The sequence below is a fragment of the Octopus bimaculoides genome, chromosome 8 (assembly GCF_001194135.2).
Source record: "Octopus bimaculoides isolate UCB-OBI-ISO-001 chromosome 8, ASM119413v2, whole genome shotgun sequence".
NCBI classification, from domain to species: Eukaryota; Metazoa; Mollusca; class Cephalopoda; order Octopoda; family Octopodidae; genus Octopus; species Octopus bimaculoides.
The window spans coordinates 72777574-72795010 of record NC_068988.1 but is presented as its reverse complement, the minus strand read 5'-3'; the positions used below and the strand labels follow the sequence as shown (position 1 = coordinate 72795010).

Here is a 17437-nt window from a genome sequence, read left to right as displayed (position 1 = left end):
GTTTGTTTACATTCTGCGTAACGGTTTGTTTCCGCAGTAATCATTTCAAACAAGCATGAAAAAGAAGTCTAAAGGTTTCGCTTCCTGAGAAAGACTATGGGTAGACCCTGTCTCCTCAGAAAAATTGTTAATAAAAATATTTTTAAAATCTTTACTCCATTCTGGTGTAAAATCATCCTAGCTGTTGCCGTCGCTGCTTTCAGTTTCGGATACAGAAATATCCGATTTATTATTGTTCACCACGTGCTTTTGTAGCTCATTCATTCTTTTCTTCGATATCTCTATATCTTCTGTTGAAAAACCTTCAAATTCGGAATCACTGCTTGATAGCACGAAACTCCTTTCCATCTTCAAAGTTGAAAAAAATTAACGCCGCAAAAAATGTGGAAAAAAATCTTCCAAAATTCACTGAGTTCAAATATCACGCCATACAATGTCGGACACAATAACTCAACTGTTTGCAAAGTGAAATCAGGTGTTTTAACGAATGTACTAACGAGATTTGGGTTCAAATATACATTTGGGTACTCTCAAATATAACAATGGGTACTCTCAGCCGGGTTGGTCTTATGAACCAAAAAAGTTTTTGCCCGGCTATGGCCAGGTTAGTAACAAACGGGTTAATACTACTCCCCACCATAGTTGAGAGGGTCTTATCTTGTAATTTACTGGTACTAGCTGTAGAAATCATGGCAAAGCAGACAGTAGAGCTTGGTGCAGTCTTCTGACTTGCGAGCCCCTGTCAAAATGTCCAACCTATGCCAGCATGAAAGGAGGATGTTAAATGATGATGAAAAAGGGTTATCAAATATTTTCCTTCTTCAATTTCAAACACAATCAACTACAATGCATAAACAAATCAGTGTAATTTTGTCTTGTAACATTACAAAGGGATTACAGGGGAAAGGATTATTGTGGACATTGGTCTACACTATTTTGCCAATTTTTTGTTGATCTTTGAACTTCTTTAATGCATGTTCTGTTTATGAAATGTTACACTTGTCAATCTAGATATATAAAGAGCATGAGTTTATTTAATTGAAATATTTATGAATCCGTAACTAATTTTCAGTACGTCTATTTCCTAATCATCCATGTACTCATAACTTTCATCCATCTAGTAAATTTTTATTCTTTCTGCATAGAATGACTGATGCCTGTTGGAAGTGTAATGTTTCATAAAAGTGAGGCTGGGCAGTGGCATCAGAAGATACACAGTATCTATAGAATGAACTATATTTAACTCAACGGGTGTGAAAATAGAGTGCAAATAGAAAATACAGATGAGCAAAGAAAGTCATCAAATAAAAACATGCTGAGTCCCTATAACTGTCCCTATATTAACAGTTGATGGTAATCTAAGAAAAATGTTGACTGAACTAATTAGACAGGGATTTTGGAAACTAAAATTCAGTTGAAGACAACATGAGAATTTTATTATGAAGTAATATCAGCACGGAAAAAAAGCAATAAATATGATGTAATGTGACCAAAGAGTAAAGAAATCAATAAAGACGTAAAACCTTTCTGCTTTAAAGCGAAGTCTTTCTTTTTCTCGTTCTTCTTCAAAACGTTTTCGTTTCTCTAAATCAATGAGCTTATCTTTTTCAGCCTCCAATTTCCTTTCTCTTTGTTCTTCAACCTTACGTTTCTCTTCAGCAGCCTTTTTCAACCTCTCTTGTTCTTCAAATTCCTTCTTCCTCTGGAGAATGGATTGCTGTCGCATTTGTTCTTCTTCCTGGTTTGAAAACAATTAAATTTTTAGCTTTGGAAGAAGTTCAAAAATATGCTTCAGCAAAAACCCAAATGGAACCGGAGAAAATCAATAACATTATAAAAGGTGGCAGATTAGTGGAATTGTTAGAGCATTGGTAAAAAATGCCTTGTGGTGTTTCTTCCAGCTCTTGACTTCCTGAGTTCAAATCCTGCCAAAATCAATTTTGCTTTTCATCCCTTCAGGCTTGACAGAATTACTTGCTGGTCATGTACAATGTTGATAGTATCGACTAACCCTTCCCTCAAAATTGCTGCCTAAATTTTAGGAACAATTACTTCACTATTATTCATTTATTACAAATTATAACTTCAGAGGAAGAAATAAAAGTGAATTTTATCATCAATATATAATTTTAATCGAAATTTTTCAAGAATATGTATTAGATAGGTAAGGGCCAACATGTTCATGAAAATGGTATGAAATGTGGGCAGAAATGATCAGATAAAAGGAGTTTAAACTGAAGTAAATATCTATATGGATATTCATAATTTTGGTATCTGTGGTGGTAATTGTTAAAATAATATTTTTCATCATCATAAATTGGTATTCTAGCACATTTTATTTATAAAATTTGAGATTCTTGTTTGGTCAACCTCTGCCCTATTTATATTCTAGCTTATAGCTATCAACTGAATTGTATACACATTTGTCAATGTCTATCAGATAACTATTTACTTTCTTACTATCTTAACTCTGGTATATTTTGCAATCACTGAATATGATTCATTGGATGTGCAATGTGAACTGGAATCAAAGAAATTTGCTCCCAGTAATTACTGAAATATAAACAATCTATTTTCACTCCAAGTATTGTTTCATAGACTTAATTCCATAATAAACTGCATTATTTCAAATGTAGATGAATCTTTACTCCATCCCTGAACAAAAAGGAAAAAAAGGCCCAGAATACTCACTTGCTCTTTCCTTTTCCGATTTCTTTCTTTCTCTTCCATTTTCCTTCTTTCCTCAGCTTCTTGCTGTTTCTTTAATCTATAAATAGGAGACATTCATTTAAACCATCGATAAAAAGATGTGTCAGTAACAAACTAAATATTGAATAATAAAACAACAAAAAAAAGATATATATACTCTTTACTCTTTTAATTGTTTCAGTCATTTGACTGCGGCCATGCTGGAACACCACCTTTAGTCGAGCAAATCGACCCCAGGACTTATTCTTTCTAAGCCTAGTACTTATTCTATCGTTCACTTTTGCCGAACCGCTAAGTTACGGGGACGTAAACACACCAGCATCGGTTGTCAAGCGATGTTGGGGGGGACAAACACAGACACATATATATACATACATACGATGGGCTTCTGTCAGTTTCCGTCTTCCAAATCCACTCACAAGGCTTTGGTCGGCCTGAGGCTATAGTAGAAGACACTTGCCCAAGGTGCCACACAGTGGGACTGAACCCGGAACCATGTGGTTGGTAAGCAAGCTACTTACCACACAGCCACTCCTGCGCCTGTGTGTATGTATATATATATATATATATATATATAAAACACACACAACACAGAATGTAGTGTTTGTATGCAGAAGATGCACAGGAGCCATAGAAACTACAGATACCTCTGCTGACAACCAAAGGTTTCTCTCTCCAAGTGAAAGGAAGATTATATGATGCATGTATATAAACAGTAGTTCAACATGGTAGTGAGACATGGACCTTGAATGCAGAGGACATGTGAAGGCTAGAGAGGAATGAGACTAGTATGCTCTGCTGGATGTATAATGTAAGTGTGCATGTTCAATAGAGTGGTAGCGTATTGAGAGAAGTTAGGTATAAGAGGAATTAGATGCAGTGTGCAAGAGAGAAGACTGCACAAAAAATTGCATCACTTGAAATATAAACACACACACACACACTCTCTCTCTCTGAAGTTCATAGACTTTAAGAGAGAAGAATGTGCTGGTATGTGATGTGGATGGATGCTAACAACTCCATAAAGTGCTAATCTCTCAAAGTAGATGGAACATGTGGAAGTACTGAAGGATGACCTCTGGACGCTGAACCTTTCAGATGAGATGACAAAGGATCAAGATACCTGGCACCTTGCTGTACTCAAGAAAATATGTCTTCCACAGCAGAAGTGTTAAGGCCACTCCTCTTGGTAAAGAGGATTGGCCTGCGAAAGTCCTATGCCAGTGCCACATAAAAACACTTGTGCAGTGCCATGTTAAAAACACCCAGCACACAGTCAAATGGTTGGCATAAGGAAGGGCATCTAGCTGTAGAAACCAAGCCAAATCAGACTGGAACCTGGTGCAGCTCTCTAGCTTGCCAACTTTGGTCAAACTGTCCAACCCATGCCAACATGGAAAACAGAAGTTGATGATGACAAAAATAGAAAATGGAAGCTGTACAGACAGGATTGATGATGGAAAAGCAATGCTTAGAATGGTAAAATAACTCTTCTAAAACATATCAGGTGATCAGAGAAGCAACATTGTTATGAATGAACAAAAATTGAAGTGGAGAGTCATAGGGACAGTTCTATGACCTTGTACTTTAAGTAACCTGAAGGTTAATGGCTAGAAAGAAAATGCATTTGTGCTGTTGGAATCAGATTTAAAAGCAAATTGAGAGGAACACTTGATGTTGGACAATAAGTTGTGAGTCAATGGATGACTTTTGAGAGAGGGAGAGAGAGAGGGAGGGAGAGAGAGAGAGAGAGGGCGAGAGAGAGAGGGAGAGAGAGAGAGAGAGAGTGTGTGTGTGTGTGTGTGTGCGTGCATGCGTGTCCTAGGTGATGTAGTTATTTGTGATATAGTTGTGATCAAGCAGAGAAAATGGGTTGCTTTGCAAGTCATTAGGAATATTAGGCCAAGCAGATATATATTACACACACATTATATATATATATATATATATATATGTATATATATATGTATATATATATGTATATATATATATAATATATTTCTATATAATGGGTATGAAAGGACTGATTATTGTAAGATACATGATAATTAAAAATATTTGCAGCAAAATTTTGGGTAGCAGAAAGGATAGATAATCATGCAGGCAATCACTAGAATATATATATATATATAATGGTAAATTATGATAGATGCTAAGATGGAAAAATGAATTTAAGAAATTTGTATAGCAATTTCACAATACATTTTAGGACAAATAAAAAAGACTACATTTGAAAATATGGGTGTGTAATAGAAAAATTAGTTTACCTAAGGCGCACTTTTTCTCTATCTTCTCGCAACTTTTCCTCTCGCATACGGTCAGTGGTATTTAATTTTTCTTCAAGTCTTTTGGTCTTCTTGTCCTTCTGGGCTTGTTCTTGAATCTTTTTTATTTCACGAGTTTCAGCAACCTTTCGCATACGCTCCTCTCGTTTTCTGGAATACAAAGTACATTATGGAGACCAATAAGACTCAGTGTAGCAAGCAATGTTACCAATAAAACACTTGTTTTAAACGCCTCTAAGGATGTGAAAGCTCCAAATACTAAGGAATACTAAGGAAGTAACAAATGTTCTTTACATTTTATTTTGAATACATCCTAACTTCAGAGAAACTGACACAGAACATATCTTTGATAGTTTATCATCTGGCTTTTGAGGGAGACATCAACTGATGTTTTGGGATACTGCTACAACTATATCAATTGCATTATATTCAACTTCAATTCTGCCCACCTTTTCTGTTCATCCAACTTGAGCCGCTGGATTTCTTCTCGCTTCATCATCCTCTCTTTTTCTTTACGCTCCTTGTTTTCTAATTCACGCTTTTTTAGTTCAATTATTTCCTAGAGAAAAGGGATACAATTATAAACAGGTCCAATTCAACAAGGTAAAATACATTAGAACAGTGTTTTTCAAACTGTGGGTCCTGGCCCATCAGTGGGTTGCGAGATAAATAAAATGAGTAACAACAAAAAAGGCACAAAAAAAAAACTGAAGTGGGTGCAAAGTGCAGAATATAAATAAGTTAAGCTTGTATTATATTTAATTTTTTTTCACTAAGTTTATCTGTCTTGTTCGTCAAAAGACCATGATCCGTTCCAGGTAGGCAGAGATATGTTCTCCCGAGTGCTTCTATTAGATATGCTTTTAAATTTTGTATCTGTCTATTTGTCGGTCAGTCTTTTATAAAGGTTTTTGATATATTAAGTTTGAATGGGGATAATATAATCAAAATTTGGAAATTAGGAGGAGTAACCCCACATGGATGATGGGCATTTGTTAGTGTTTACCTTTATTTTTTTCTATATTTAGTCATATTTCATAAAGTTTTGTACTTATCCTTTTTATATTTTATGAGATGCCCCTGTCCTGAAATATCAGTTCCCAATAAAAGGATACGATGTTTCACTATTTTTAGTCTTCTTATCTTTGATACATATATATATTTCAGAACCCCCTCCCCCCAATGATGGGTCGTTATATCATTCGGAAAAAGAAGAACGATGAAGGAACAGGAGCATCAACATTAACAAATACATCTGGAAATGCATCTTCCACGAACGATGTTAAAGATGATGATATTAGCAAGCGAACGTTGACTTCTTTTGAGACAATAAGATGAAAGTAACAAAACTTTATAGTGAAGAATACTTGCAATATGGTTTTATGAACTGAGTAGATTCTAATGGAAACAACAGGCCTCAGTGTTTGATCTGTAATGATGTTCTTGCTAAAGAGAGTTTGAAGTCTTTAAGACTAAAAAGACACTTAGAAAAACAGCACAACAAACTTTCAAATAAACCTCTGGAATATTTTTTCAAAGAAAGAAACAAGATTTACAGTCACCAGTAAAAGTTTTTTGTCACTTTACAACTGTTAATGAGAAAGCCTTATTGTCATCATATCTAATTGCATATCATGTAGCAAAAGAAAGACAACCGCATACATTAGCTGAAAAGGTTATTCTTCCCTGATGTTTGGATATTGTGCATACTATGCTTGATGAAAAAAGTTACCAACAAATTAGCAGTAATACCTGTCAGTGATAATACAATATCATGGTGAATTTGTTCAATTTAGAAGGAGCATTTAGAAGAAATGCTTATTGCAAATTGTGCTACGCTTTTAGTTTATGTCAGATTCGTGTGGCAAAATAATGTGCTGGAAGACTTGCTGCACTGTCTAAATTTGACATTGTATACAACTGGTGCAGATGTATTTGCTGCATTAGAAGAGTGTCTTTTTGGGCAGTATAAATTAAACTTGAAAAACTGCAAAAGGATTACATGTGATAGTGCAGCAAATATGACTGGAAAAAATAGTTGTGTTATTAAAAGATTTTTAGATGCAGCCGATAACAATGCAATTTGGAATCACTGTTTTATACACCAACAAGCTCTGATATCAAAGAAACTTAAAGATAATCTTAAGGACGTACTGAAAAGTGCAGTTAAGATTGTAGATTTCATCAAAGGGAGCTCACTAAAGAGTAGAATATTTGAAATATTCTGTTCAGAGATTGGATCCCAATACACCCACTTACTGTATCACACAAAGGTTTGTTGATTGTCATGAGGCAAAGTACTTAGCAGGGTGTATGAACTTAGAACTGAGCTTCACATGATTTTGGTAAAAAGAAATAATCCCTCGGTACAACTTTTTGAGAATGACGTTTGGGTTACTAAACTGGCTTACTTAACTGATATTTTTGGCATTCTTAATGATTTAATCATGAAACTTCAAAGAAAAAGTGGCAATATATTTCAACATATTGAAGGGTTTCAGAAAATGTTGAGTCTATGGCAAAGAAGACGTAAAAGTGATCATCCCACCTATTATATGTTCCCAACATTGTTACAATACACTGCTGAGAACATTGTCAATGATGACATATTAAGAGGATTAAAACTAGAGATTTTGTCACATCTTACTTTCCTATTTCAAAGCTTTGATAAATATTTCCCTGAAGAGATATTTGAACCAGTGAAGAAAAGCCTTTAGATAAAAAATCCATTTGCTTTCCAAAGTTCTGAATCAATAATTGAGTTAAACTTGTTACCTGAAGAGGAAGACCTGTTGAGGCAAGTGAAATGGAAATCGAACTAAATTCGACGACTGGCACCCATGCCAATGTCGTCTCCTTCATTGGACACGAAACTCAGCTTGCGAAGACCTGTTGGGGCAAGTGAAAGCGAAATTGTGATGGCACTTGTGCCCGTGGCATGTGTAAGGACTTTCGAGCGAGATTGTTGCTAGTGCCCCTGGACTGGCTCTTGTGCGGGTGGCACATAAAATACAACATTTTGAGCGTGGCCATTGCCAGTACCACCTGACTGGCCTTCGTGCCGGTGGCACGTAAAAGCACCCACTACACTCTCAGAGTGGTAGGCGTTAGGAAGGGCATCCAGCTGTAGAAACTCTGCCAAATCAGACTGGAGCCTGGTGTAGCCATCTGGTTTCACCAGTCCTCAGTCAAATCGTCCAACCCATGCTAGCATGGAAAGTGGACGTTAAACGACGATGATGATGAAGATGAATTGCTGCATCTTAGTTGTTCCTTCACACTTAAGAATGGTTTTGAGAAATTAAATTTGTGCTCATTTTGGAATTTCCACTACTGAGTAAAAAGGCTATTCTATTATCATTGCTTTTGCAACTACTTGTGTGAACTGGGATTTTCAACATTAACTCAAAGACAAAGGACAGAAACAGGCTCAACACTGCACCTGATATGTGTGTAGCATTGTCTTCCTGTTTCCAACTGGAATCAGGTACTTATGAACAAACAAGCACATCAATCTCATTAAATGACATTTTTTTTTCAAATATTATTTATCTTTGTGTCGGAATTTCCCTTAAATTTATTTTTCTAAAAATATTTTTACATTCCTACAAATAGATACATACAATTCTGATCTGTGCAGAATATAAAAAAATATACATATAAACTGTCGATGCTAAATAAATGAACCTGGTGAATAGAATTTGTCTTTGATTTATTACACATGGGTATAATGGGTTGCAATGTGGTTCTTGCTGTGAATTGCAGTAAAAAAAGTTTGAAAAATGCTACATTAGTACTTTGAAATTTTAAAATTTGCTGTATTTATGAATTTATTAAAAAATTATTTTGCTGTTCATAAAAAACAAAAGAAAAAGTTTGGCTAATGCTGATGGTTTCCATCCTTCTTGCAGTTATTCAATCCTTAGGCAAGATTATCCTCCAGAAAAAAATTATCAACTTATTCTGTGATATTTATCAGAGTTTGAATTTATTTAGCTGACAAAAAAATAAAATTATCAATATTTTGGTGAAACAAGTTAAATGTGCTTTCACAGCCTGACTAGTTGTATCCTACATCCCTAAATCATGAAAGCTATGGTTTCTCAGCTGTAGTAAAGTTAACCAAGTAAACGTAAATGTATAACCTGCATTAGAGGGTCGTAATTAAAAAAAAAAAAGATCTAGAATAGAAGAGGACTAATGTGCATGGCACAATAAACTGTACCCAGCCTATACTGTGAAGTGGTTGGTGATATGATGGGCATCCAACCATAACAACTAAAGAATAACAAAGTGTGGAAATTTTGTCTGTTGATATGTGTAACAAAAGGATGTGAAACAGGTAGAATTTGCCCATCCAATGCAAGAAAAACAAAACAAAAACATGTAAAATGATGACAGACAGATGTCAGTGAATATAGTTTCATGCTACAGAAATCTTCAGCTCATTCCAGTGACAATAAATAAATAGAGATATAAAAGTAGTGAGGTTATATGCTAGCCACTGACTACATGAAATCCAAACCTTGTTCTAGTCAATGATGTGCTGCATAGCAAGACACACAATACAGCAACAAAGAAACCAATTATTAACTGTATTGTTCACTGAAAGTTCTGTAGCAACTTCATCCACGAGGATTTCTGGAATCAGTAACATCACAAAATGTGATAATAAATTCAGTGGAATGGAAGTTGTTACCTCCAATGACATTTAATATGGTTTTAAAATATGATGCTTCTAAAGAATTGCATTTATAAAGTTTTGGAGCTTCTATACCATTTCAATTGAAATTCTATCCCATTTCAATAGTTCTGATTTCTGGATATGTACAGGGTACTATGTTTGTATACAGGAGAAAGACAAGGACCAAACTGATCAAAAAAATGCGTAAATGTAAATAATGAAAATGTGTTTGTCTCTAAGATCAATAGTCTAAAAAATTAAGTGTTTAGTTTGAAGCTTCACTTTTCAGTGTGTGTATATAGACATATATTTTATATGTGTGTGTGTGTGTGCTGAGAGAGAGAGAGAAGCAGCAAAATTACCTGTGAAGTTACGGCTTTAATTGGAGTTGCAGTTTTCTTAAGAAAAGATTTGAAGTTACCAAAATTTGATAACATTCTAAGTCGAGAGTGAGTATTATTCTTCTGAGCAGAACCTGTCAATGTGCCATTTTGTACAAACTGAAACGAAAATTTGATATTAAATTTATTTGCATCCAGAAAAACTGATGGTAAGTAATCATAAATATATATCAAATATAACATCTAAGAAAGAGTGATATATAAAATAGAAACTGAAGAGAGTAAACACTATTTACAAATCAACCTTTCACCCAATCTTGTTTTTTTGTTGTGCTGTTTGAAAGGTTAACCAGCCAGCTACTGGTGTCTTAAATACATAATTTACATTTGGTTCTGAGTCAAACCTATGTTATTTCAGGTTACTTCTATGAGACCTACTTTTCTTTGTCGTTGACTTCAATATCAGTAAATAATTTGATTGCTTAGTACATGAATCTTGTGTCAAATTAGTCTACTGAAGGGCTGCTCCACCTATTTTCCATAGTGTAATCTGACAGGAAATCAATGATCCATCATGTTCACGGATCACTCTCTGATCAACCCCAGGGTTCAATTTTGTCCTTGAATTCTTACATCCAAAACCTCAACCTATTTTAGCAATATGTCAATTGCTGTACACAAGAAAACATTATTTTATCCTCCACCATTAATAGCATACAATTAGAACCACTGTGATATTTCAAATGCCAAGAATATCTCCTGAAGAATGTACATACTCAACATAGTAAAGACTGTACGGTTCTATATTTTTGAAATGAGAAATTCTGTACATTATTTACATTGGACAGATATGTGTCCTCATCTTGCTTGTTGTTATCACAAAGCTTTGGCTGATTTACTCTCCAGCCTTCATCAGGTGTCCTATGGAATTTTGAACCCAACACTGGGTTCTCATTCCTAAAGTATTTTTGTGCTGATATTATTATTATTATTAATATTTATTCAAGGCACTGCCTGGAATTGAACTTGCAATCTTGGGGTTAGTAGCCCGTGCTCTTAACCATTACACTATATGCCCATGGGCAATTATAGAGTGAATATTTGGGCTTATAAACCTAATATCTTTGTATCCTTAATACCAGTTCCCATTTGCTATTCCCATATCTGCACTAGGTCTGCTTAGGAGGTTATTGTGTCCTAGCATATGGGCTGCCTCTTTTAGTTTTCGTATTTTCCAGTGGTGTTCTCTATTATTTTAACTTCATCCTACATGGAACTGGTATTAAAGAAGAATACAAAAATATTAGGTTTATAAGCCCAAATATGTGCCTTGAATAAATAACAACAACATCAGCAAAAAGTACCTTAGGAATGAGAACCCAGGGTTGGGTTCAAAATTCCACCAGGACACCTGACGGAGGCTGGAGAGTAAATCAGATGAAACGTGGTAACAACAAACAAGAGGACAAACATCCGTCTAACGTAAATAATGTATAGTAAAAATTGCATCTCAAAAACTGGAAACTGGTGCTCTTATTGAAAGTCAGAAAATACTTCATTTTCCAACAACTACTAAGTGATGTATGCATGTACACACACACACAGCCAAACAAAGTCAATTGAGTGATTGACATGAAGTTACTCACAAACGCCCCAACTTCTGGTCCATAAAAGTGCTGCCTCTGCTTTATTTTTTCCACCACTACTACAATGGCCTCTGTTCTTTGGAACTGGCTGGTGTTGTGCCATCTCCACACAGGCATCCCTAACATTCATTTTTCCCCTGTATTTATTCCCTATTCCAGCCCTATATCCAGTCTTTCCACCACAGAATGTTGTCTCCCTGGAATTCTCTCTCTGTAGTTGTCGGTTTGTACCATTTCAAATGGAACATTAATAACACCAAATCTCACCAGTCTCAAAAACTAAAAAAGGCCATGAGTACAGCACCTAAAACAGATGTCAAAATTACTCTGAGATTTGACCAAAAAGTATTGGCACTATTGCTATAGTAATGGAGCTAAATTATGCAGAATGAAGCTGTATTGACCTTGAACTTGGTTGTACATATACACTAAGTAATAATGTTCTCACTCTCATTATTTATAGTAGTGTTTGGAAGTTAAATGTGCAGAGTATGGTTGTCTCAAAAAGAAGATTGAGTTTCAGTTGAGCAGAATCTCCTTGATTGTGCAAGGAAAATGAAATCTTTGTGAAAACAGTCATAACAGGTGATGAATCTTGGGTCCATGGCTATTATCGTAAATTTCAAGGCATTGAGGAAATCCAAGAGAATGTGATGAGGTTGCTGCCTGTTATCCCAATAATACTTCCGTCAATAGAAACAATACTTCAGAAGTATTTCTGGGGAGATTAAATGCCAAACTGATGTGTGTTGTAGTTTTCTTTTGATAGCACAAGTCCTGATACCTTTTGATCAGACCTCGTATTACTAAACATTGCTTTACTTTTGTAGATAATTTTAACAAACTTGGCACTTAAAAAAATGTTTGGAAAACAACATTTTCCTTTTTTTTCCTATTAAAGTGTATTCTAAATGACAACAGATAATACCATAATTAAATGATCAACATATGAAAGACAAAAGACAATGGTATTCAAAATAAAAACTTTAGAGATTGCCATATAAGTAAATCAACTAAACAAGTTGCCACTCTATGGCAATAGCATGGACTATATCTTACCTTGCTTAAGCTGTAATTATTTCGATTAAAGCTCCTATTGGCCAAGGAATAACTGGAGTTCAAACTAGACATGGGAATTTTAAAAAAAGAAACAAATCATTTGTAAATTTAGAGAATTAACTTTTTTCAACTAATGTAGTAGCTTTAATGTCTAATGTTGTAAGCTGGCATGCAGAAAATAGAGACTGCAGCAAGCCACAGAGTCATTTGCCTTGAGCAAAGTAGTCTAATATACAAAAAGATAAGCTAGTCACCTTTAATCATAAATCTGCTTGATCAGGGCAGAACTGAAGCCGAGTAACAACACATTATTGATATAAAGTAGATAAATTTGGATCATAGTAAATTTGAATATCACATGTTTAACTGAAAAACAGGTGTTCTGAATAATAATAGCTTCTTCTGAAGAAAAAAAGTTCCATCTCTTCTAAACAGATGTTAGGCAGGTATAAAGTATGATATACAATAACATTCATAATTTGGTTTAATCCTTTCTTTACTATATGTGTTTAAATTCACAATTTTTTTTGTCTCATAACTACTTGAATTGTAGGCAGGTACAGGTAAATTTTGAAATATAAATATTTCTTAAACAAATAAAATAAGCTATTAACCTCATATTATATAGCTTATACAACTATTATACAATATATTATATAGCTTATACAACTTATATGATAAAATGTCATCATTTGTTCACCCTGTGAAACATACAACTATTATATGATAAAATTTCATTTTGTTCACCCTGTTACTTTTCCTTTGTTTACATTTTCCATAGTGATTAGTTCCTGACATTATTCTAAGGAACATATGAATTTGAGTAAACAAAAGGAGTGATCAGTGAGGAAATTTGATTAGGTACTGTTTCTTCTGATAATTTGAAAGAGAAATTTGGAGAAAAATATTCACTCCATGATTATCTTTCTGAAAAGCACTGCTTTCTACACTGATGTCTTGACAATTGCTTATGTATTTCTAAATTGATACATCTAGTTCTAAGTGTACCACATGCTATACTTGATGCATATTTTATTTACTGCTGCATCCCAAAACATTTAAATTTTGAGTTACTATTACTAAATCTGAAGCTTATAAGATTTAAAATGTTATCAAGGAAAGAAAAGAAAAAAAAGACGGAGCATAGCAATTGTTTATTGAATGAATTTGTGTTATTACTAAATCAGTATTGAGTTTTACATCAATATTTTGATTTATATATGAATAGGTAAATTAATAACATGTAGCTTAGTACTTGGGGCATTTGGCTCACGATTGTAAGGTTGTGAGTTTGACCCCTGGTGGTGTGTTGTGTCATTCAACAAGACGTTTTTATTTCACTGCTTTAGTTCAGTCAGCTGGCAAAAATGAGTAGTACCTGTATTTCAAAGGGCAAGTCTTGCCACATTCTGTCATGCTGAATCTCCTTGAAAACTACATTAAGGATATGCGTGAATGTGGAGTGCTTAGCCACTTGCATGTTAATTCCATAAGCAGGGTCTTCCATTAATTCCATGAACAAGCAGTTCCATTGATAGGATCAACTGGAACGCTTGTAAACTAGTAGTACAGTAAAGGAAGGGTTAACACTACTGATATTAGTATTAATAAAGACTGAGCAAACTGCAGAAGGAAAATATGACTACAAACAACAGTAGTACATGATCTTTGTGCATGGAAATCTATAAATGGAAAACAGTGCACATCCAAATGAAGAACAAAAGTTAGTTCTGCAACAATAAACATTTCATCAACTGTTAATACCTATAGTTCACTATGGTTAAAAACTAAATTATAGACAGAAAATAATGCAGAAATTAGAAAATACTTACAGGAAACTGTGAAGTTCTGTTTAAAAACAATAATAAACAACATTAAAATGCAAATAAAATAATCTTATCAACAGATTACTGAGAAATTTTTTAAAAAATTATCTACATTGGCTTTAAAACGATTACTTATGAGTGCTGGATCAAAAGTGGGCATAAGTTTTTTTTATCAAATGACATACTGTTTGAATTGTACATGTTGGTAGGGTAACTCTTCCCCTAAATGAAGGGCATAGTTTCCATCACAAGCAATGCAACAACCCTTTGTTTTTAGATCATAAAGATACAGATGTGTTACATACCCCGTCACCAGATTTGTGAAGGTTAAAAAAAAGTCTTTGTTAGTTTAACAACATAATAACAGAAATGAATATTTTTCTAAGCTACTCCAATCAATTATACTATAGCACAGTAATTACTGGAAACATCACACTGTACAAGACATATATTCCCAACAAAATAGGGATTTCAGTAGGAAGGACAAATGCTGACAGCCATCACTTCCTCTCCCCTACCTTTCATCCAACTCATATTCACCATGGACCACCACTCCATCCTTGTTCATTATTTACAAACTTCACTCCCCACCCCAATTCCACCTCTCACTCTTTACACACCTCTACCCACCCACTCTTTCTGGTCTGTTCCCTCTTCTATTCGTCTTCTTTTACTTTGAGAGTACACACTCACACATACAGACACACAACATCACAACTATCTTTATCTCTCCAGCTTCACACTGATTACTCCTACCCACTATTGTATATTATGAGGTAGCCGTGTATGTCCTCTGTAGCAAGAAACCTATTCTTGTCCCTTCTTTCATACTTTAACTCCCAATACCTAATATAAAGCTACCCACCCTCTCTCTCTCCTAAAAAACTAAAGAACTTAAGTCAAGGAAGCTCTTCGGTCTTTCGAGTTACATGGTGACCTCATTAGTGTTGGTGCCATCAAAAAGAAGAAAAATAAAAAAGCATTCAGTACATTTTGTGAAGTGGATGACATCCAGCAGCCTGTTGACTTGTTGGATCTTGCTGAAATATGCAACACAAGCCAACATGAAAGATAGCTGTTAAATGATAACCCACAGATGGATACTTCAGGAGAAACAAAAGCTTGTTTACCATACTAATACATGAAGTAAATATTTGTCATTTTATACATGCATTTTGTACCTATACATTACATGTTTGTAGTACTGCTTTATGAATGTAGTATGCCAAAATAATGAAAAAGTGTAGCATATTATAAAGATCATATGATTTTGCACAATTAGCTTCAACCACAGAATACTAAAATTTAGGACTCACTGATATTCATTTTAAAAATAGCTAAATGTTTGTTTAGAGAAATTTTAGCTGCTACACTGAATAGTTTAAGTAAACATGAAAATGTTATTTAGCTGACTTTTGGAATATGAAATAAAAGCATATGAAACTTACCGTTATGTTTAGGAGTAGATAAATTTGATGGGGTAGTGTATTCATTAATTAAGGATTTGATTTTGGACTATAAAATAAAATTAAAAAGAGTCAAGTAATGGATGAATGCAAACAGTTTAGCAAGTTCAATGCAAATATTTGATATAATGCTTCACTTCCTTTTACTAAAATTTAAATTAAAATTTTTAAAATGACTTCTCTAAAAAGCATGCTCAGCTTCATGAATTTAGTAATCCAAGTAATAAAAATATAACTAGCTAAATATTCGAACTATAGTATTGTTGGCAAAACAAAATTCACCTAATGTTACCAAATCAAAATTTGATAAAATAGAAAGTTATATTTTTATAACACAAATTAACAATGCTATATGAAAGCAATAGTTTTTTCACCAATTTTCTCTAATTGCCTCCACCCCACCATCTTCTATATCATTTTGTTGAAACTAAACTTCACAGAAATAAAACTTACTTCACTTTCATCTTCAGAGTCCTCACAATCAGCATCTTCCTCAACTTCTTGAGATGAAACATTTTTCTTGCTGGACTCTTTCATTTCCTCTGCACAATATCGTTTTGTGTCAGTTGTAAAAGCATTTTCTACTTCTTCACTTGTCCGTTTGCGTGCGCGACTTCTGAAAATATAGTTGTTGTTGTTTATGCATTTCACATGTCAGAAAGTAACAACTGAGTAAATATTTTCTAATCTATTTAAACCTCATAACAAAATAATTGAGTAAGCACTTATGTAAAAAGCTTGAGATCTGTCTCAACATATTTATCAGAGTAATAGGTTTTCATTAAATTTATAAATCCTGTACAAACAATTTCCAATCTGACTTATAGCTCTGAATTCTTTGCACTTAACATCTAAAATATAACCACACAGCTTTAGAGTATACAAAAACAAAAGGCGTCTTTTTTCAAGATCAATATAGTTGATGCCCAGCCTGAACATCTGTAGGAAACGGTCAGTTCTGAGTGCCTGCAACTCTCCAAAAATTTTTCAAAAACCACGTGATGTTAAATCAGTGATACTAGGCCTTCAACTTTATAAAAACTAAGCAAACAAAATGGAGTTATCAGTCTCTGCAATGGAGAGAAAAAACTCAATTTAATAGCCTATAGTCTCATGACTTAAAAGCTTTAATGAGAAGCTCAAACACTAACTTCATTATAAATCATTAATAAACAGGAGTGTTGTGTGTGTGTGTGTGTGATCAGCAGTGAAAACGAATCAGGGGAAAAGTTGATGTGTTTAAATATATGTCTATGTATGTTTGTTTCTCTTTCTCTTTCTTACTCTGTGTGTGTGTATGGTTGTATAGTTAAGAAGCTTACTTCCCAACCATAAAGCCACTTCCCTCTGTACTTTACTCCACTTTGTTGGAGAGAATCTTAGTCCTAGAGGCTGCACAGTAACCTCACTAGTATGTCATA

At 34.2% G+C, this 17437-nt stretch overlaps 1 protein-coding gene across 1 annotated transcript in view; it reads right to left on the bottom strand.

Annotated features, from left to right (window-relative positions):
- The window catches only part of LOC106875674 (inner centromere protein A), a 55875-nt gene that overhangs the window by 8214 nt on the left and 30224 nt on the right, over positions 1-17437 (bottom strand). The window contains exons 6-14 of the mRNA XM_014923915.2: positions 16470-16632; positions 15999-16065; positions 14557-14572; positions 12725-12788; positions 10041-10178; positions 5444-5553; positions 4977-5144; positions 2692-2767; positions 1524-1738 (exon numbers count right to left, since the gene is read on the bottom strand). Coding sequence (XP_014779401.1) covers positions 1524-1738; positions 2692-2767; positions 4977-5144; positions 5444-5553; positions 10041-10178; positions 12725-12788; positions 14557-14572; positions 15999-16065; positions 16470-16632 — 1017 coding nt within the window. The remainder of the gene's footprint in view (positions 1-1523; positions 1739-2691; positions 2768-4976; positions 5145-5443; positions 5554-10040; positions 10179-12724; positions 12789-14556; positions 14573-15998; positions 16066-16469; positions 16633-17437) is intronic.